This window comes from Silurus meridionalis, chromosome 3 (assembly GCF_014805685.1).
Source record: "Silurus meridionalis isolate SWU-2019-XX chromosome 3, ASM1480568v1, whole genome shotgun sequence".
Taxonomy (NCBI): Eukaryota; Metazoa; Chordata; class Actinopteri; order Siluriformes; family Siluridae; genus Silurus; species Silurus meridionalis.
The window spans coordinates 18,776,579-18,800,248 of record NC_060886.1 but is presented as its reverse complement, the minus strand read 5'-3'; the positions used below and the strand labels follow the sequence as shown (position 1 = coordinate 18,800,248).

The 23,670-nt window shown below is 34.9% G+C and overlaps 3 protein-coding genes across 4 annotated transcripts; 1 reads left to right on the top strand and 2 right to left on the bottom strand.

Moving 5' to 3' along the window:
- Nucleotides 1–388: 388 nt before the first annotated feature.
- On the bottom strand, nt 389–1,908 carry hoxd12a (homeobox D12a). The gene is made up of 2 exons (XM_046845429.1): nt 1,187–1,908; nt 389–880 (listed from the first exon to the last, which is right to left on the bottom strand). Exons 1-2 carry the CDS (start codon nt 1,704–1,706, stop codon nt 642–644), a joined length of 759 nt encoding a protein of 252 aa, XP_046701385.1. The 5' UTR covers nt 1,707–1,908; the 3' UTR covers nt 389–641.
- A 2,917-nt stretch (nt 1,909–4,825) lies between these two features.
- hoxd13a (homeobox D13a) lies at nt 4,826–6,868 on the bottom strand. Of its 2 annotated transcripts, none has more exons than XM_046845378.1 (2): nt 5,938–6,868; nt 4,826–5,605 (listed from the first exon to the last, which is right to left on the bottom strand). In XM_046845378.1, the coding sequence occupies exons 1-2, from the start codon at nt 6,524–6,526 to the stop codon at nt 5,358–5,360; spliced, it is 837 nt and encodes a 278-aa protein (XP_046701334.1). In that variant the 5' UTR covers nt 6,527–6,868; the 3' UTR covers nt 4,826–5,357. The 2 variants fall into 2 exon arrangements, with proteins under 2 accessions (XP_046701334.1, XP_046701333.1); XM_046845377.1 differs by having other exon boundaries at nt 4,826–5,608; nt 5,938–6,833.
- Nucleotides 6,869–9,702: 2,834 nt separating this feature from the next.
- Nucleotides 9,703–13,031, top strand: evx2 (even-skipped homeobox 2). Its single transcript, XM_046841978.1, has 3 exons — nt 9,703–10,718; nt 11,274–11,515; nt 12,173–13,031. Exons 1-3 carry the CDS (start codon nt 10,307–10,309, stop codon nt 12,761–12,763), a joined length of 1,245 nt encoding a protein of 414 aa, XP_046697934.1. The 5' UTR covers nt 9,703–10,306; the 3' UTR covers nt 12,764–13,031.
- Nucleotides 13,032–23,670: the final 10,639 nt, after the last annotated feature.

Here is a 23,670-nt window from a genome sequence, read left to right as displayed (position 1 = left end):
ATTTGTTTTAGGACACTTGTTTACTAAACATTACTAACTAGACGTGGAATTCACCTGACTGTTTATTTATAAACCTGAGCCAGACTGAAGATTTTTCACCAGTTCAAGAAGGCTTTTCGTTTGCAAATCAACGTTTAAGAATCAAATTGTGAAATAGTGCACACTAATAATAATAATAATAATATAATCAAATAAATAAAATATTTACTGGTCATTTAGAACAAACACACACACACACACACACACACACACACACACACACACACACACACACACACACTACCTAATGGGGAGATAACAACGCACTGTGATAGCTTACATTACAACATTACAACAAGCAGAATATTTGTAGAAGCACTCAAAAGATCATTTAAATTTACAGACAATGTTGCATTTTCAAATTATATTTAATGAATCACGACAAATAACGCGTTATTATTTAGACCACTAATTTTACATTTTTCTGGGAATCAAATCAAAGACCAGTGAATAAACATTGTAAATTCTGTCAACCTGTCCATGTGATGGTATAAAAACAATAGATGTATTAAACTCCTTGAATCACTTGGCAAATCATTGCTAAATTATGAAGCAACATGATTGTTGTGGTCAACAATAACAGTAACACTGATTTTTTTTTTTCAGTGCAAGGAGAAAGCATGCTCACGCATTAATAAGCGTTTCTTTTTCATTCTCCTGTTTTGAAACCAGATTTTTACTTGTTGATCAGTCAAGTCCAGTCTATTTGACAGCTCTTTCCGTTTCTGTCGGTTTATGAATTCGTTGATCATAAATTCATTCTCAAGTTCAGCCAGCTGTGGCTTAGTGTAAGGTTTCCTCTTCTTTCTGGCTCTCACTTGGGCAGGACACCAAGGGAATCCTAGAAAGAAAAGAAGGGATCAGTTGTTTGCGTTTCCTTTCGTTGTAAACTGGTTATGAATACATTTAATCCTCACTACATTATTAATTTGTATAACAAGTATTCCTCATGGATAGAACAATTTGTTAGTGCAAATTGTTTATATGATAGATGCAAAAAAAGAAAGCAATAATTTAAACAAAAAATGCTAAATAAATGTACTTTTCAAATGTAAAAATTTGCCTACTGAACAATATCTTGTGCCATACATTTAAAAGAACAACTGAAGACAATAACTTTATAACAGTTAAAGAAGCAGTAGCGTACCGTCTGTTAAAGCTGTGCTGGGGTTTTGAGAGCTCGGTGTGGGCTGTGCTGGGGCAGTGGGGTGTGCAAGCTGTTCAGAGCCATTGACTCTCTCAGCCTGTGTCACCGTGTTTTGCAACCGTTTGTCCAAGTCAGAAAATTCACATTTGCTAAAGCTGACAGTTGTTGTTATCCCATGCTCACCAGTAAACGCTGTCGTGTGCTTGTCCGGTAAATGTGCTTTCAGGTTTGCATCTTGGACGTCGTATTTACAGGAATCTCCTTTCCTATGGCCACTCGCAGCCAGTGAGTTTGTAATAAACGGCTGAGAAAAGCCACTAAAGCCGAAGCTCTGTGACGGGCTTGGGCACGAACTTGGGGAAGTCCACGGGAGTGAACACACCTCTCTCCTGCCGTAGAGCGGAGCGAGTCCGGATGGATGGGCGCCATTGGGCCAGTTGGAAAAATGCAACGAATCCGAAGTTGGATAATTTAACGTGGAACTAACATAGCCAGCACTAAGGAAATTGTGCTCACACATTTCTGAGGAACTCACCCAAGCAATTCTTACAAGCGATTTTATTTTATCCCTAAAAGAATAAAAGTCGGTAATTGTTGATTTGTTGAAGCACGGTCACGTGATATGCAAACCAACGGCGCTAGGACCCGCCCCTGTCCCAATTCACCACACAACAATGATACAATCTACGTCTTTTTAGTAAAAGCCTTTAAATAGGCAATTGGCCATCGTTTCATGTAAATAAATGCTGAATAACCTGAATAAATCGTGAATAAAAAAAATAGAAAGAAAGAAAATATGTTAGATATCAATATTATTACGAACAATATAACCTGCAAACTGCAAATTGTTTACGATAATATATTAGAACATAAAACATTTAGCCTATTATTATATTTCTAACATCATATTGTTGATTGGCCATTACTCCATTTAGCCATTTTACTTGAAAACCATTTTTAATTCAACAAAACTGCTATTCGAGTCTTATACTTATGATTGTACATTAACAATAATAATCTTGCTTTCACGTGTATTATTCAGTTCTATTCTATCATTCTCATTCAGTTCATTCTATTTTAACAGAGACCTAATATAAATGCATACAAAGTAATAAGATTTATCTAAATACATGCTACATATAAATATACAAATTAAACTCGTTCTTTGCTACTTTATTTAATATTACTTTCATTATTATTATTATGTGAATATATATATATATATATATGTGTGTGTGTGTGTGTGTGTGTGTGTGTGTGTGTGTGTGTGTGTGTGTGCTAATGTCTGCGAAAATACATACAACTACAGGGAAAGACGCTTACAAAAATCGGCATTTAAAAAAGAAAATAGTAAAGAACACGCGATGGTTTACGGCAAAATTATTCTTCTATTATTCTTCTATTCTATTCTATATACGATTCTTCTTCTTCTTCTTCTTCTTCTTCTTCTACTTATTATTATTATTATTATTGCGTAAAACATAGAGTCCTGTAGTCTTATTACTGTTAAAAACGATGCTTAAGCGTCGGCCCCTCTACTTTAAAAATGTTTTTTATCTATCTATCTATCTATCTATCTATCTATCTATCTATCTATCTATCTATCTATCTATCTATCTATCTATCTATCTATCTATCTATCTATCTATCTATTCACAGACATTTTAGCACACATATATATATATATATATATATATATATATATATATATATATATATATATATATATGGTTTCAAAGACTTACTTGACGAGTGTGTATATGTATGTGTATATATATATATATATATATATATATATATATATATATATATATATATATATATATATATATGTGTGTGTGTGTGTGTGTGTGTCTAAAATAATTCGTGCATGTGATTCTTTTTTCTTTTTTTTTTGTCCATTTTATAATTGGGTTTAGTTTTCTATATGATTACTGAAAAAGGTCTTAGTTTAACACTAAATTCGTTAAACTCTCAATATTATTATGACTCTTTATTACCATCGGGCATGTTATGGAGGACGTTGTGTTATGTGAAAATGACTAATTATTGCTTTTGTATTGATTTAAAATTTATTTTTTAATTTATTTTTGTTAAATCTAAACACTTATTTTATTGAATTTAAAGTAAAATAAGTAAAATTATTTGTTATTTGCAAATAACAATATAATACTGGTTTTACAAAGACAACTTAATTTCTGGACATTGTGTACATTTCCAAAGTCACAAAATACGTCATCCGTTTAAAATAAGTGGTATCTCGACCATGATATTTTAAGTATTTTAAACAGGAAAATTGTGACGCCAAAACTTGAATGTACAGACATTTTAAAAATGTCGTGACACCAAAACGCAAATGGAGGAGTAAGAACAGCACTTGGACAGTAGACGGTAAAGCGAGTGTTTAACATCTCTAATATTAAGAGTTAGAAAATATATGTAACTAGATTTTTGTCTTACTTCTGGTAGCTTTTCCCCCCCAAACGTTTCTGATTATTATTTAGTAGTCTTATATATCTAACTAGAGCAGACTGAATGAATCATAAACGCGCCGGAAAGTGAAGAGACGGTTCAGTCTCCCAGACTTTACGAGTCTTGCAATTACATAAAAAGCATAAAAACTATAATTTTTTGTCTCGACCTTTCAAGGAATGTTAAAATTGTCGTATTTATTTAATGAAAATTTGTAACATTCACTGAAAATTCAAAAACTCAGTTCAAGTTCAAAGACCAGACATATATTTATCCAAAACGAGTCCAAGGGCATTTAATCACAAGGTTGTCTTGTTGCTTAAATAGATTTATATATATTACATGTTAGACACAAAAAAGATACTTGTTGATTTTTTGAGCATGTTATACATTAGATCACATTTTAGGGACGTCGGTGTTAGGTATTTTTATTTTGTATGCACTTAAAGCCTTTCAGCCTTAATTCTGTCATTATGGTTTGTAAATGGGAAGTGTCTCTCGTTTCCTTAATAAATCTTTTTGGCCCCAAATTTAAATTACTATTTAAATGCTATTTTTGTTAATCGAACACTGAGCTGTAATTACAGTACATAGCCAGTAGATGGAAACAAACTTCCACAAATTGAGAAGTTTTCGACTGTTTTGTCATTCGGACATTTCAGTCAAGGTCGCCTCTGAGATTGCGCGTCAAGGTCAACGGTAAAGACAAGACCTGCTTTTAAGAGTAGAATGCTTCAAAAATATTAGGGATATTCCCGACTTTAATAATTGTACACAGATTTTTAAAGGATAAACAGATTAAATTAAAAGAACAGCCCATTTCAAAGATTATATTCTTGTTTATACTTAGATATTTTCTGATGTTTTAAAGAGCGCGAATGATAATGTCCTTTAGTTGTGTAAGTGTTTAAACATAATAATCAATAATCCCTAACATTTTACCCAGCACTCAATAACAGAAGGTATAAGTTGACATTATTTATAATGCTAATACATTTTAAATTGTTTTTCAGCTCCCCTCCTAGTGCCTCATTCACGAACTCGCCGTCGACCCCTCCGTATGTTTGGAACAGAAACACAAAAATTATGTAGTACAGTAAGCATTTATGAAGAACTGCACCATGCAGATCGATGCCAAATAAAGACAACAGGGAAATAACAAAGAAATCGTTTACACAGTAATTTCCAAATCACTGCAAATATATTATTTATTGTCTTGCTTCATGTTTTCACAAAATAAAATCGCAAACGTTTTGTTTATGTGGTTGAATCTGATTTGCTTAATTTACATTGTTTCCTTATAACATTCTCCATGGGTTCAATACTTTCAAGTGCATGCTTACAATTACAAATTATGTAATGACATTTTCTTAAGAAAACACTGAAATAAGTCGTTATTTAGATATAAACAAAACCAAAATGCATATAACGAAACTAAACCGACCTTAACGTAGAACAAAATAATATCGTAGTATTAGTATATAGCGTATAATAAAAATGTTCTCAGCAGCCTTAATCCTTAGAAATATGAGTCTGGAGAACATAGTGGTGCTTGCGAAATAAATCATATCATTTATTAATATATTTAAAGCTTTTAAAATAGAAGCACCAATAAAACTGACAGCACAATAAGACACATTAACAATAAATGTGGACCCTCAGACCATTAACGAATATGTGTAATATCTGTGGAAAATAATTAAAATAATTCAAAATCTTTAGATATTTTTGAAATTATTTTCTTGTCTTTGACACGGCGATTCTGAAACCATATAGTGACTTGTCTCTCTGACAGGTTAGTAGAGGAGGCTATCCGTCGACGCCTCTCTTTGGTAATAAACTTTGTGATGGTGTATTCATGCTCGAGTTCTTTCAGCTGCAATTTTGTATATGGAACCCGTTTCTTCCTCCCGCGCCGAAGAAAAGGGCTGGTATCAGGCGCTGGGTCTTCTGTAAATATATACTTAAACAATATAGTAGCGATCTATACTGCTAACATGACATAACATTCATAAAACATACACTTGCATAATGTCTATATAATGTACAAACATAATATTATGTATGCATGTTATACATATATGTACACATTACATATCTATAATTATATTATCCAACTATTGTGCGAAAACCTACAAACTTTGGAAGTAAGTCTTTAATCAGCTGTACAACCAGACTGCTTATGCGTATGGGTTATGCTAGCTTGTTGCTTCTTACAAATATAGCAATGAAACGACCGTCAAATATATTCAGTCGTACTAAACATGTATAGGCATTACCTGTTAGTGACGATTTCCAGATATGCGGGCTGGCTGCTTGCTCTTTTGGACAATACAGTTGGTTGCTCCAACTAGACGACCAATTCCAGGGGTCGTAGTCCTCCATTGCGAAAGTACTTTCGTGTTTGTGATCTCTGGTCCTGGCGCGCTGAGCTACAGGTACATCAACACATCCGGGGATTCTATATTGTCCTGCATAGCCCTGATACACACTAACGTCCCGAACCCGGGTCGGTCCTTCAGCGCAGTGTAACGCGGCTTTACTGAAGTCCATCATATCTTGCTTATCAGACAAGTGTCCATATACCTTTCCATTAACGCCGTGGTGGTTCATGACTCGTTGCTGAAACATTGGACTTGGGGAAGCTTTACAACTGTAGAAACCGTTGGCGAAGTGGCACCCAAAAGTAACTTGTGAGTTGGTACACGACGCTGTATTGGGAAAGGATACGTAAGTAGATAGAGGATCGGGGCTCAGAGAGCTCGGTGTATCCGAAAGCAAAAAAGGCGAACATCGACTCGAGTGCGCTCCAAATGCAGAAGTGTAAAAACTTCTGGCTTTCTCCCCGCCTAGCTCTTGCCGTTCCATTTTTACATGACAACCAACAAAATTAACCGGACAGTAATTAAAACCATTGCTTTTCGTAATCCAATCCAGTGAAGCAAAGTAGGGCAAAGCATTAAAAAAATCAATTGACAGCAAGGCTTTTTATATTTTCCCGACTAATTACAGGACCCCGACAACCTGAAACAAGATTGGTTCATACTAACCACGTGACATGCAAATGACTAAGTTGGCCTTGGATAATACGCTACTAAGAGAATAACTCGTTTAGAAAACCGGAGACCGGTTCATCTATGATTTTACATTAATTATTTTCAATAAATCTAAATCTTTGAATCAAAGCTTTAATAGCAAATAATAGCTTTAGCTGCTTTTATTTGCTTGGTAAACTACATGAGCTGGTTTTAATTTACTTGATTATACAAATAAATAATAATAACAGCATAAAGCGTACTGCAAAGTAAAAATTACCTGGTTAAACGAAGTTGCCAAACGTAAACTGAATTATATATCTAAACGTATATGGGTACACAGGTGCGATCTATCTATCTGTCTGTCTGTGTGTGTGTGTGTGTGTGTGTGTGTGTGTGTGTGTGGTCTAATAGGGAGAAATGTAGTGATTTAGTTTTGTCACTAGATGGCAATATAAGTCCACATTGTAGGCATTATAACCTCTTATAATCTGAATTCACTATTGTATATGCTGTACATTTAATACATATCGTAATACAGATACAGAGGCTTAACTGCTTGTAAGATGTAGCCCCTAAAATACTTATAAAATACTATCAATACCCTCGTAAACTATCTATGTTTTGTACTTTTGTGCATTATGATTCATTTTTTGTTTTTTTGGATCACAGTGTCTTTTATAGTAAGCAGAAAAGGGCACAGTACACTTTCAGTGACTTGTATATACTTTTAAAAGATTGAACAAAATTATAGTTCCGTTTGGAAAACATAATTAAATTAGTATACACCTGTGAATTGCTTGGACGGAGGCACACTGATTCTGATTGAACTTTTTCTGCAATGGCCTGTAGCAACCCTTCCATAAATAGTGCTTAATCTACTCTGTGAGGGCGAAAGGTGGCAGTAGGGAACCTTTACCGTTTCGATGACGTGCTCTTTTACCGACTGGATAGAGAATAAAAATGTAGTCTACATAAAAACGTGGCTTTATTTATTTTCCTTTGGCTAAAAACCGAATGCACGACAAGTAGGCTGCAAAAATCAACAGAAGAAGAAGAAGAACAACAACAACAGACGCACATTTTTATGGTTCAGCTTTATCTCTGCAAGCAGTTAGCTATTTGTAATTTAGTTTTTACACAGATCAGGGTTTGGTGGTTTGAACTTAAAACCCGATATTGAATTTAAGCTTCTTCAATCCATCTTCTGTTTAACCCAAATTCTAACCATTAAACAACGAGCAACATTGTGGTTGAAAATAATCACTCCCTATACCTTTACTCCCCACATGAAATAAACGAAATCAGAGGTTTGTTACGATAGCTTGTTACATAACTATAAAAACAGGCCAACATGAATTTCAAATGTTTATTTTTATTAATTACACTTATCGGGGGTTATAATGTGCTCATAAGACAGTTTGTATATACGGATATAAGATATCCACATTTGCTATTGAATATCCATTATTTACATATGACATATATTATACTTATAGTATATTAATACACTAGTTTAGTCTTCAAACTTAGTACACTTACAAGAATATTTAGTTTTTATGCGCCCCATGAGCCAGGAGTCGCTTAATATTTGCTATAGCATGTGTGTCATCAGTTCTCTTATCAAGACTTTTACTTGATTACTAATGCAATTTTCACTTTCGGAGATTAAATTAATGCTGTTATAAATAATCTACTACCGAACATATAGATAAGGCCTAATATGTAGCGCGTGTCACTTTACCAGTGCTTGCAAATTAGATTTAACCTTATTATGTAAACGAAATATTTTCTTAGAAAAGAAAACGGATCGACCAGAGGTAGATATATTATTGCAATGTTTTCTCATTTCAGATAAATGTATAGTTGTTTGTAAAAAGTTTTAAAAATAAATATTTATTAAACAAAAAATTATCATGCTAGTGATTGCAATCTTTTACTAATTGCTTTAGCAGGCTAGCCTGCTGTGCTGATGAGAAGCTGCTGGGGGCGCCAGAGAACGGGAATGCGCTTCGGTGGTCACAGCATTCTCTTTCAAACTGTAGTCGTTCTATCACTTAACCTCACCTTCCTAAGCCGTCTACTCACTCCATTCACTCCAATGCACACTTGATCTGGAGCCCATCTCTAAACACTATACACTCATTAGATATTAATTCGTATTCACGTTAGCTTGTTGTTGTTTTTTTGTTTGTAAATGAAACGAAATACGTTAAATGAAAGATAGGTTTAATAATATAAATAGTTATGATAATAGACAAACTACCCTTTTCAGAGATTTTTTACCTCATTTATGTCGTAACCTACAGGTGAAAACAGACTACATTTGCTGCCAATTATAAGCTTTATTCCAAATTTAAAATAGTATTTAATTACGACACTGTTTCGAACGATTTATTAAGATATATATATATATATATATATATATATATATATATATATATATATATATATATATATATATATAAATATATAAATTTCGTTGCTCCTATTTATTTATTTTTTAAATTTCCAATGTAATTTAATTTAACATTTATATAAGAATTTAGAATTTATGTTCGTACGTAAGAAATAATGTGCATTATGCTAAATAATGTTTGTCAAATTTAAATATCCAATTGAAGACAAAGAAAATTCTGCATTGTATACCAATAAATGAGATCAGGAACAGTTGAACATACCCCTGACATTGTTTTGAAGTTTATAACTGCTCTGAGAAGATATTGCTTCTTTAACGGCAGATTCATGTGCATTAAAATACTATATATCTGCTACAACAATTGCATAATTCTATACACCTGAACATGATAAGTATTGTGATTTCCATTTTGGATTGATCATTCGATATCACTATAAACATAAATATTTTTAATTTTTTCTTCTTTTTTAAAAGAAGGTTCGTTCTTATACTGCGCACGCCGATACCCTGGAGTAAAAATCTTCAATGCATTCCAGTCCAAAACATCTGAGTGAAATAATCTACTAAGAAAAAAAGGAATGAGATGGGAGGCAGAGAGGGGGAGCGAGAGTCTAAGCAGAAGGGAGGAACAATAGAGAATCAAAGTATAATGATATTCCTAAATGAAGAGGGAAATGTTGCCGCACTCATTTTATTAATCAGACTGTCAATTTCACCCCAGAGGCCAAACCCAGGAGCCATCTAAAGCAGACGCAGATCAGCGACGGGACAGCAGCTCCTCTCTTCACTTCTCCCCTCTCTCTCCACCTGGATATGAGGCTTTGAGCGAGCTCAGCCTGACTACATCATTCCTCTGACATTCCCGCTACTATTTATTTGCTTATAAACCTGTTACAATAAATGATCATTCGAGAAGCGTCACGCGCACCTTTAACGACGAAACCGCGATCCACTTTTTTTTTGATAAATGACATTTCGGACAGAATAGGATGCACGGGTCATTTTGAGCAGTCATTCGTTGCCCGCATTGGCATTCGTCTGTTCTTCTTTTTTTTCTTTCGTCTTGCCCATAAAGGTGTTTGATTATTTAGTGCCAGTAGCAGAGCTGACGGCGGATTAGCTACGCCACAAATTCATCGGAGTACCAGCGGCGCTGGGACTTGGGCTTTTTTCTCCCTCCTGCGCTACTTCTTGATGGAGAGGATAAGAAAAGAGATGATTCTGATGGAAAGGGGGCTGCACAGTCCCGTGTCAGGCAAGAGGATCCCGAATCTTTCTGAGACGAACGGAAACGCGGTGCTCGAGGCCCTCGAAAATTCCCAGCACGCAGGGCGACTGAGCCCAAGAATCACTTCCGCTTCGCTGCACGCTAGCCTGGGAGACGTACCCAGCAAAGGCAAATTCGAAATAGACAGCTTATTCGGAAACCACCACGCCAACGACAACAGTTCTTCAGCGGAAATCTCCTCGTCGGAAAACAGGAAGAAATCAAGTCTGTATCCTGAAGTTTCTACAGACTCCGAAATGAATAGCGATGTGGAAGTGGGCTGCCCGTCTCATCGCTCCCCAAGCAGTGCCAGCCAACACAAGGAAAACAATAATAAAGGTAATGCACAACGACCCTTTATTTTGTTTAAGCATGATGAAATTTAATCATGTCATTAAACAACACTTGTACAATTACTTTTCTGTCCTAATAGTACAGAAAATGTGTTGGCCTAAGTGTACAAACACTACAGAGTTTTAAATTGATTTACCCATTGCCGTAATCTTTTTTTTTCTTATTGTAACATGTTATAATAATAATAATAATAATAATAATAATAATAATAATAATAATAATAATAATATTGTTGTTGTTTGTTTGTGGATATTTCATGCTAATATAATTTACAGAACGTAAACATGTTATTTTCTTTAGTGTATTTATTTTACATAAAACACTAACAGCAATCTACCATTTTTTGGTTTATACATTTATTTATTTTATTTCTGGATCAATGATCTATTACTTATGTTAAATTAACACTAAAGTAGGTATCTACATTTTTATATGTAATTTAATGACAATATTATTAGAATTATTGCATTAATCTGGTAAAAAGGATTGTGTTCACATTTGTCCAAGTCTCGTCTAAAAATTGTTTCTCGTGCTCGTTAGGTTTCTCAGACAGTAATTCGGGGACCTCTAACTCGAGTTCTTCATCTGTCTCCAATCATAACGGAAACTCCATCGGCAGCTCGAGCAGCTCAAATGCGGATCAGGTGCGCCGATACCGGACTGCTTTTACCAGGGAACAAATCGGGAGATTGGAAAAAGAATTTTACAGGGAAAACTACGTTTCAAGACCCAGGAGATGTGAGCTAGCTGCAGCGTTGAACCTACCTGAAACAACTATAAAGGTAATATTTCGTTTCTGTGTTGCTGGTTCAAATAAACGTGTACGAAAATTTTAAATGCAATTACATATTTTAAATTATATATAATAATGGATGTTTTAATTTATATTTAAAAATGAAAGGATTTGAGGAAATTAAGGATTTATGGGAAATTTAAAGAACAAGCATGTCTTTTAAAACTTCCCACTCACAAGGCTACACATTTTATTTAATTCAAGGTCAGTTATTTGCAAAATATTTTATACGTATACTACATATTGTCAACGTGCTCAAGTAATATATTTTTATCGCAACTTTATTTATACGGACATACAGACAATCGGTTATTTTCGGAGTAAGTTGAGAACCACATATAAAGTACATTTGAATCATGTTTTTGTTTGTATTTTTGTTTGTAATCTGGCTTTCCTTTTAAAGTGCTTTTAAATATTTTGGTACGACACTTTACAATTTGCAATTTTTTGTAAGCTACCTATGCTCGAACACCACATTTTACACATTTCTTTTATAATTTAAATATGTAAATATGTAATTACATTCATCAGCTTTCTCTTTTTGTTGTCTTTTTTTCAGTTATTTTGCAAAAAATATACAAGTAGCATGGCAAAAATATACGGGAAACGCAGACTTAAAATGTTTGTGTCGTGTGTGTGTGTGTAGGTGTGGTTCCAGAACCGGCGAATGAAGGACAAGAGGCAGCGCCTGGCCATGTCCTGGCCACATCCGGCCGATCCCAGCTTCTACACTTACATGATGACGCACGCAGCCGCCACCGGAAGTCTGCCGTACCCGTTCCATTCTCACATGCCCCTGCACTACTACCCGCACGTGGGCGTTACGGCCGCGGCGGCTGCGGCTGCGGCCTCTGGGGCCGCATCATCACCATTCGCCACCTCCATCCGGCCCCTTGACACATTCCGAGCACTCTCCCATCCCTATTCGCGTCCTGAGCTGCTCTGCAGCTTTCGGCATCCCGGACTGTACCAGTCGCCGGCGGGCCTCAACAGTTCGGCTGCAGCAGCGGCTGCGGCGGCGGCGGCGGCGGTGAGCGCACCTTCAGCAAGCGCGTGCTCATGTCTCAGCTGCCACAGCGGGGGCGCGCTCAGCTCACGCAGTGCGGGCTCGGACTTCACATGCACAGCGAGCGCGCCCAGGTCCGAAAGCGGATTTCTACCCTATTCGGCTGCCGTACTGAGCAAAACCGCCGTGCCCTCACCAGACCAGAGAGAGGAAAGCGCCCTCAATAGATAACTTGACACTTGAACATGTAACGAAAGCTACTTTTGATCTACATCGTGTTGTTAGCGCATTTAAACTACTAAGAACTTTTTTCAAAGCCATTCCAAGCAGAACCATTGTCCAATCTATAAAAATACAAATATGTTTTAAAAAAAAAAACATATCCGGAACCAGCGCCACATGCAAATAAAAAAACATAAAAATAAAGATTCGGTATCGTGAAAAATACATGGCTAAATATATAACAGATGTATGATCCAGTTTCCATGAGATACCCCCCACCACCACCACAGTACTTAGTTTTCCCCTATTTTTGTCATCAATATAATGACAATACGCACCTCTTTTGTGCTCTAAAGAAAAAAAAAATACGGTGCATATACAACTTTTAGTGTCTACTGAGGTACAAAGATGAGGATGATGACGATGCCGTTCAGGGACTCCCTTAATTCGAAGGAGCTATAGGCGCTGAGACTTTACACTGCTTCCACAGTGTCAATTCTTCTGTTAATAATGTGCAGATTATAACGAAAATTGCCAATCATGCACCTTGATGGAGCTCCTTTGAAAGCGAAAATGTAAGGAAGTTCCCTGTTCTGAGACCCGATGTCACATCATAACAACCCGCTGTGGGAAGTCATTAGACGAAGCAGATAAAGGACCTTGTGCTTCAGACATTGTTATTGGTGCATATTGTACAGTAACGAACGTGGCATTCGTTATCTGAAGATTTTTTTTTTTAAAAGCTCCCCTTCCGTCGAGTCCTATTTCCAGTCTCCTTATTGGAGCTTTAGTCGTCGTGGGTAGAATTTTCTCTCAGCTGTGTTCCGCTGATGCGAGCAGCCTCATTAAATACGAACCGATATTTCCATAATGCTCCCAACAGAGACTCTTCAATCACATTGTAACGGGATTATCCGCACAAGCCCCAAACTTTAGACAAATTGCTCATGCATTTCTGTCTGCATGCATATTTTTTTTGTCACCTAGATAACATTTTGCCCGTTAGACAACAGCATTTTAACAAACGCAAAACATCATTTGTATAGCCAGTTATGAATGGTGAGATATTTTGTCATAACATGCATACTCCAGTTCTGATGAATTAAACCAAAATACCGACAGTTACGTGAAAATAACTTTCAGCGTTGTATTTATTTATTTATTTATTTCAATGAGTTAGACATCTATTCAAGTGACTGAATTAAATTGAGTTTGGATCGAATGTTTGAGTTTGTCTTAGGTGCTCTACACACATGTGACGTCGATACGAGAGTTTAAAATAAATAACAAGACATCCAAGACAGAATACAGAAATGCAGGACACTTACCAAATGGTCATTGTACATAATTCATATAACATTGCTGATAAAGTTTCGAATGTGAAAAGGGTTTTATACACTAGTAGAGGATTCGAAGGGTTGGTTCTCGCTATAGAAACAGTTTGTTCAATAAATGAGAGTAAAAGAAATCCTGTGTTTTGCCCTTCTCCCCAGGATCGCTGTGATTCATGACTCTTTAAATTATGTTTCTGTATTTTAAATATTACCAACTGTATGATTTTTCATATTTTCACTTGAGAAATATGTGCAATATAAAATGTAAAATATGTTATTTATTGATGGTGTTTGTTCTTGGGGAAATAAATATTTAAAAATTAAATATTGCTTGTTTCGCAGTTTGTCATTTGGAAATAAATCGGAAAAGTTGCAGCTATCAAAATAATAAAAATGAATTAATTTTATTCCGCACGTAAACTGATTAAATATTCCGTTTCTTTGCATTCTGTCTTAAATTACTGGATCATATGTATATGGGTCGATCTTATAAGAATAAAACTACATTTAAATAAGAATTTTCACATTTCTCTCTATATCTGAAGATGGTAGTATGACGAAACGGAACCATTATTTTCACAGTGCTTTTTAAAATCTATATTTCGATAGTTACCTTACAGCGTTGAAGGGCGCGATGTTTCTACTATTTTATACCTCGACAATTTTTTTTCACTTTGCAAAATGAGAGAATATTAATTAAACCGACGCCAAAACTGTAGGGAATATGAAGAGTGAGATCGCAGGTCATTTCGACCCTATAATTTACCATTATGTTTACATTACCTCTAAATGGTTCAAGCTGATACTGTCGTTAATTGCAACTCGGTTAAATATATACTAGAGCACCCCAAGGGGATTTTGAGATAAGTTTTTTATAACGTCCCCATTAAAGAAATAGGATTAGACTCAGGTTTGGATGTGATGTATTGCCGTGGTTCTTCATGCTCTTTACTCCAGCAGGGGTTACAACCCATCCAACAAAGGCACTGAGATAGATGGAGAGCTAAAAGGAAGAAGACAGAGGGCAGAAAAACACTGGCCACAATTGCACGATTAGTTTTGTATCCAGTGTGCAAAGACTAAAAAAAAAAATTCATCATAAAATGTAAAAAAAAAAAATGTCTGTCACCTTAACCGAATTGCTTTTGACAAGAAGATACATCTGCGGGTTGTTTAATATATTTTATATTTTCTTTATTTCGGTGCTAATAGGAAACCTAAATTAAATGTCCACTGCCGAGATAGAAATGCAAAGATCGATGATCCTCCCCCTACTGTCCAATCACCCCTATTTAATTGACTGTATTTTCTGGGTAATTGAACTGCTTGTTGTAAATTGAAGATTTTATAGAAACGACGTGAAAACTACATTTACTGACATTCATCGCGTCTTTGACATTGATTATCTGATCAGCGCGTGTCATTCTAACCTCCAATTCTTCATTACACACTGTTTATGAGCTGCTGCAGAACAACTCGCTTGTTCCACAGTGATTGATTGCCTTATTAACGCGTGTTCTTGTAAGTGTGACCGAACTGATTACGATGCATATGTTTAGAATAATGTTTCATTTAGCTGACTGCGAGTAATGCGAGGTGACAGCAGCTGCAAGGAGGACAAAAACCAAAACTACAGGGAGCACACGGGGCCAAACGACTCCGGCGCTTTAAGGTGGATTAACGTCAGAAGGAGAAATAAAATAAAAGCTATGCAAATGATCTACCTACATAACATAATTCATGAAAATGTAATAGATGTTTACATTTGGTGTCATTGAGATTATTTCAAAGATTTAAATGTCACTTATTAAATTTGAACAAGGGATGGATTTGCAGTAGCATTCACTTCGTATTTGCAAACTGTCCATATGTTGTTTTTTTTTTAAGTAGCTTTCAAATCAAGTTGGTTCATGTACTTCCATGTTTAAATGTTACTTTCATTAATTTAACCATAGTTCATTAAGACAGAATAAAATGGTTAAATTAGCTCATCAGGCTATAATGATGATGAATGGGGTATTAATTCAGACACAAGCTGGGCTATTTGCAAGTTGCGCGTTTTGCTACATCTCAAAAACTTTCAGAATAGAAGGCCATCCCCTCAATCAATTACATAAGCATGTAGAGTCGGTCTCGTAAACCCCGCTTTCATGCATATGCATTTAAACATGTTATCAATTATCCTTGAAAATTGCCGTCATCGTCTTTAATGTCATGCCAGTATAGTGCGCCAAAACGGAAGTCCGCTAGGTCGGCTGGCACACATGGAATCCAGGAGTCAGTAATGTTTATAAGCGTCACAACAATTCAGATGCATTTTTAACACATTTCGTTTTCAAATATTAGCACGGAAAATGAGGACGCCAGAGATCCATTTTGGGCAGTAAATAAGATTTAGTTTCATTTTTATTTTGGCGTAATAATAACGTGCTGGGAACCCAGTTTCTAGATATTGTATTTACTTTGCCAATGTTGCATAACATTAGGCAGCGTAATTAATAGTAATTCATATTATGACCTTCTGGTTTTTGACTGCGATAACTTGCCCTCAAGTGGTTTTCATAGAAATTAGGAAATGAACCGAAAGTGAACTGCTTCATGGACCACCAACACACGCATTTTTTGAAGCTTCCACAACTTTTTCAAGATTAAACCTTTTCACGGCACGCACTGCAATTTAGACAAATAACGACCTGAGAGCAAGAGCGCCTAAAGATAAACACATTTTGTCGCAACAGTAATTGAGAATTGTTTTAATTAGACGGAATGAAGCTAGGGCGAGGTGTGATAAACTGCTCTGAGCGAATTGATCATGCAGAACAGCAGGAGCGAGTGCACAGACGAGGTCAGGTCAAAGCAGCAGGCGCCTCCTCACGAATTAACGCTCATCTGACGGCTGCTTACGAATCCCTTTAGCTCTAATGACACCTCACCGAAGACCATGTTTGTGGGATGAATCACCCCTCTCAGAGCTCATATATCAAGCAGACTGTAGTTATTACGGTTACTTTGTAGTTATTATTGGTTCGTCTTCACTTAGATTAGAGTCTGTACCTACAACGTATATTTACTATTCACAGCTGGTGGTACAACAGGGGACGAATCGTAGTTAATAGCAAAAAGGGCGTACGTTATGAGTGTTACCCGACAGTCTTTATATACAACGTGTAGACCGAGTTGTCAGTAGTCTGTTGGCTCCGCCCAGTCAGTATTTGGTGAAAAGTCGGTATTCGGTGCTCAAACAATCGCATGACAGTAAATAGATTTAAGAAATGAATTAGAGTCTTGTACAATAGAAACACACGCAGCAAGACAATAGAATTAACACAGTTGTAAAGAATATTCCGTATGTTTAAAAGAGATACAATGGCTAACTTAGCTAACTCATGTAGCTTGGTGTACATTCTCTCTCTCTCTCTCTCTCTCTCTCTCTCTCTCTCTCTCTCTCTCTATATATATATATATATATATATATATATATATATATATATATATATATATATATATACGTGTGAACACAGAAAATTCAATTACAGTTATACAAAATAAAAAAAATAAAAAGCCGCAGACGGTGGGAGGTGGTCGTATCTGCCACTGCAACACCACGCTGTGGAGAACTTCTATAACACCGAAGTGCACAGTGAATATTGAATGGGTTACTCGTTTATATATGTTCGAGTTTACATTAAGGGTACAAAGTTTCAGTTACACGACGCATTTGAGGGGAATATGTTATATATTGCAATATTAAATAACAATGTAGTAAATTGCATTAAAAACATGCGTACAATAAAAAGGTGATATTGTTTTTGAGTATTTTATTACAATTGATATGAATAAGTACAATCGATATCAAATTATGTTAAGAAAACAAGCTTTTTCAAGAATGTAAAAAGAAAGTAGGCACAAATTAAGTAATCGGGCGATAATGGATAATTTCACACGATTTGTTTAACAATGGTATAACATTACTACATATCTGTCACATTCTATAACATTACTAACTACATTGTCACATTCTTCTCTGTAAACTGAGGGTGTCATATTTGGTTTAATTTAAATGAGAAATTTCTATTAAAAAACAAAACGAGATTGCAACATTTTTTAGGACTACACATAATGCTAAGTTGTATTTTTTATGCGGTAAATCTAGTGATGGCAAATGAGTAAACCTAACGGCATAACTGCATCACACAAAGTCGACTAATACCTGTTTGTTATACATACCTACATACATACATGCTTGGTATACATTTCAGTTTGAAGGTGTTATAGAAACGAACAACGCAAAGTCTGTCAATTGTCTTCACAAGCTGTAAAATAAAAACAATTAAAACAATAGGCTTTATTCCAAATTAAATCTAGAAAAAACGTTTATTTGATTATGTAAGAGTTATAGTTAAAATGCAAGATAGAATATCGCGAATGTTGCGTTTTATCGCCACTGGTTAGCCGTCAGTCACTTCTGCTGTATTATTTGGAAAAAAAAGATTCCAAGATAGCTTTGCTTAGCAATGTTTCTGATTCTGTCACAATATAAAAAAAACCCAATAATGTCAGATTAACATGTTTATGCCCGATTAGTAGTTTTTTGAAAATATATGTATTTTACAAGGGATTCTATATCCGGATCTCTGTAAGTTGTTTGTGGCGTCAGTTGTTTAAAGCGCTAATAATTTTTTTATTTAAATTAATTTAACTTCATTGCATTAAACTTATTACAGTGAACACCGGAAACGTCAAGGCTGTGGATATTTTCTCGTGCACATGCACATGCTTGCTTGCGACCTTTCGACATTGACGAATCTAGAATTTTCAATGAATATCACTGTCATGTAGTAGCCCTTGACTGAAAATTTAGGGTCTTTCTAATGTTCATAAATCTATATATACATGTGCATCTAGCTTTCTATTCTACAATAGTTGTTCAATCTTGTCCCAAATCAACCAGAAAATTCAAACCACTGCGCTTAAATCTTTTATCTCTGCATTCGTGCTACTAGAAGGAATAACAATTTGAAGAAGAACCTGAAAAGGGTAAACAGTAATGCTCACATAGCAGCAGTGACTTCACAAAGCCTCCAAATTATGCTAATAAGTACGAGATAGTTTTCAGGCATATGGATTTCCAGCCATAAATTCATGATCTATAGCGTACACATGGCAGGTTAAAAGTAATGTAATTCTGAGGTTCAGAGATTATTTAACAAAAATAGGTTAAATGATCTTGGGCAGAAAAATGTTGCTTGCCAGGGTATCAGAGAAAAAGAGCCAGTTGTACAAATATACAAAAATCTGGCCATCAGAGTTAACAGGGCCACCAGTGTACATCTCAAGAACAACCATGTCTCTGAAATGTCAAATGCCACTGCATGAATAACATTTCATAGCCTTATATGCTAAGAGAAAAATGGTTCAGCCCACTTAACTGTAGAATTGAATGGAAACTACCAGATCTTAAAAGTTAAATACATTTTTGATAAGGTCTGATTTTGATGAGTTAGTGATAATTTAGTGGAATGAAAATTTGTACTTCATTTTCATTATGACCCAGTGATACAATGTAGCACAAAGAGTAGCCTAGGGTTTCAGCTGTAAAGTCTCCACTTGCAACTCCATCCCACAGAGGATAATTTTCTGGTGAGGCAGATGTTGTTTAAATTTGTGGACATTTTATTCTTTATATTGTGTGCCAGCTAATCAAGCCATGAGATACAGATTAAGACTAGAATACAAAATCTTCCTGGGGAAGGTATTATGTCCCCACTGACATGCCACTACCACAAACACAGCCTTTAACCTTAAATGTAATGTGCAAATGTTTAGTTAAAAAACATTAATATGAGCTAAAATCAAACCATACCATCGTGATTGGAACTATATCATAGAGTGTCCTGGGGCAAGATGATAATATAATGCTAATCATTTTATATAGTGTGTACAGTAGCAAACATGTAACTGTCCATGGTGCTGATGAACATTGTGTGCTGATGTATATTGTGTATACCTGAACCAGACACTATTCTTAGACACTTTCAGAGTGGCTGAACTCAACATTTAGCCCACATTACCATTGGTTACACTCAAAAGAAATATATAAACCATAATAAGATAGTGATTCTAAAGTTATGTTCTTATGAAACAGCTACATTTACATTAGGGTGCAAACCAGTTAGCTGATAAATATTACCACTAAGCTATGTTATGATAGCCTAAAATAGAAATAATCTAATTAATAACTCTTACTTTGAAAGTATGATACTTTAAAAGTATCAAATCTAATTATTTTTGTCAATTTTGTCTTATTAATGCATATTATATTTATTAAATAACTTGACGGTTAATTGCAGAATGAACAAAATGAATCTAACACATGGTATGTGTACTTTCCATCTTTATATGGTATAAGAATGGGTGCCCATGCTCATTGACAAGAGCCAGAAGAAATGTGATCACTTAAAACCTCAGTCCTGACTGGACATTAACTTGAATTATTACACATGTCAGTTCTCGTGCAATATTCTGTCATTTCTTTTCATGGCAGGCTTCATAAATAGATTCAAAGAGATATTTAATGGTTGTGATAATCTCTGATAAAAATTCTTGTTTTTTTTTTCTTATTTTAGTCACAGCTTGCCCTATGAACTTGCAAATGCCTTTACTTTATGCATAAATAAAAGTATATGCAACAACTTGTACAGAATGACAAATAAATAGTATATAATGTCATATAAGAACATAAACATTTTGCATAAATATGAAAACTTAATGGTAAATTCATTCAAGACATTGTGCACATATTTTATGTTCCTCATATTTAATTTTTTTATTTGTTATGTCTTAAATACATACTTACTTAAATACAGTGAATTTCATTTCTCATAAATATAGCAAAAACAAAACAAACTAATACTTGTACTTGAACTGTTTGCATATTAAATTTTAGGCACACATGTTTGCATTTTAAACTGATTTATTTTTAGCAATATGAATGGATTGTTTTCAAAATTTTTGGTTTAGTGTTGCCTTTAATGTCTAAGGCTTTACAACTATAACATGTTTTAAAGATGGTAGTAGTAAACAGTGTTAATATTCATCATTTTAATCATTTTGATTGTAATGTATAAAATATAAAAACAAACTTTATTAAAAAAAAAGAAAAAAGTGAATATATACAGTATATATAATTATTTACATTTCTAAAATGAAAATTGTCTTTGCCTACATAAATCTTATATAGAATGTACTATATTTCTTACATCTAAAAAAACCTGATGTCATCTTAACCACCACTTTTTCTTTGCAGAGATAAATCCTCAACCCAGAAGAATCCTATGTAGACATGAGGTTTCCTGAGCTCAGGAGATAACACAGATATGCCATCCAGCAGCAGAGTACCAGTTGTCAGAAATTAGATTGACTGAACATAATTTCTACTAGTCAACTGATTTATTCAACAAATGCTCCCACATCAATACACTCCTCTTTCCAATTAGTAACTATTCTTAGGAGCACAAGGTAATGTATGTAAACAAAAACAATTACACAACACTTACTAACAAAATCTCTAAATAAATAAATTAAATAGAAAAAAACAGACAGAACACAATAAAGATATTATTTTCTAAATATGATGGCATGCTGTGAAACACAGAAATGTTACCTTCTATTCCCAATCCAACCAACAGTTTGTTTATACAAAAAAAGAAAGAAAGAAAGAAAGAAAGAAAGAAAGAAAGAAAGAAAGAAAGAAAGAAAGAAAGAAAGAAAGAAAGAAAGAAAGGAAAAAAACTTGCAAATGGAAAATCTATTATTTATTATGCACATTGTCTGATATTATTAATTTTGTTTGTGTGTAAACATTGAATGGCACTGAAATTATGGTATTTGTGATATGTTGATTTATTGTTCTATATACAAATATATTTTCCTATGGTTATATTTTCTTTGAATGGCACTGTTAAATTATTTTGTGGATATTAGTTTTTTTTGCAACATTATTCTGAACATTTTGGTGTCTGTTTGTATACATGAAAACATAAAAATTAAATAACTAACACACCTGAGAGATTATAGCACTACTATGAAGTAATTCTTTTGTTACTCAAGGTAGAAAAATAGTACATAAGTATGTATTTGAAGTGTAAAAACACTATCACGTGTCTGCCACACCTTCACTTGACCAACAGAACCACCAGCAGTGCCACCATAACAAAGGGTACTTTTAATACTCCAATTATATAACCACCACAACCATGATGAGTATTTAGGGTAAGAAGTCATGATTTATTATAATAATTCTGATAATAACATGCATATTGCTTTGGGGGCAAAAAGCTGTCAGATGGGTTCCATGGGTTAATGATTAATGCCATAATTATTTTCAGTTCAGCTCAACATTGTTATTTGTATAGTGGTTCTAATAATAGAAACAGTAACGCAGCTAAAAGATCCAGATATAGATGTTTGATTTCTGAAAAGCAAGACAGGTGAAAAGGTGTGGGAAAGAACTCTTGAGTGGAACCAGACTTAAAAGGGAGCATGTCCTTTTCTGAGTGACAGTGCATAATATGATTATTGATCATTACTCTTCTGCAGCTGAATACTATAAAAACTGCTAAATTATCTTCTTTCTAAATGTCTTCTTCTTCTTCTTCTTCTTCTTCTTCTTCTCTTCTTCTTCTTCTTCTTCTTCTTCTTCTTCTTCTATTGGCTGCTCCCATTAGGGGTTGCCACAGTGGATCTTCCGTCCCCACATGTGCCTCTTTTAAACCAACTACCTGCATGTCTTCCAACACCACATCCATAAACCTCCTCCTTGGCCTTCCTCTTTTTCTTCTACTGATATACCCCATGTCCCTTCTCTACACATGTCCAAACCATCTCAATCGCACCTCTCTCACTTTGTCTCCAAAACGTCCTACATGCACTGTTCCTCTAATAAACTCATTTCTAATGCTGTCCATCCTCGTCACTCCCAATGAAAATCACAACATCTCTACCTCCAGCTCTACTTTGTGTCTTCAAATCAATGCCACTGTCTCTAAACCATACAACATAGCAGGTCTCACCACAGTCCTATAAACTTTTCCTTACACTCTTGCAGATACTATCACAAATCAAGTTTTTTTCTAAATGCACACAAAATAATTTAAAACCCCAGGCAAGTTTTGAAATCTCAGGTTTGTCGATGTGTATGTAGCACAGCAGTGCTGTGGTCACTGAATAAACAGATTTCAAGACAGCAGCCTTCTTATATATGCTAGCGTCACTAACAATCCACAGGATTCCAGCTTCAGCATAGATCTAAAGAGATGTCATGAGTTTCATCCTTGCTAAGATGTTCTTAGTGGTCTACATATTTGAGTGCACAGCATGATTAAGAAATACTACTACACCATGCAGATGGTTCGGTCAACTAAAATTGCAATTCTTATCTTGCAAATAATGACTAGTTAGGTGTTAATGTGACAAGACAGTCTGTGGATTACAAATATTCTTAGTACATGGTGGCAAATATTTTGATCACTGAAAAGAGAAATAAAACATTGTAATGTACCTTCTTCACTATGAGAATTAATC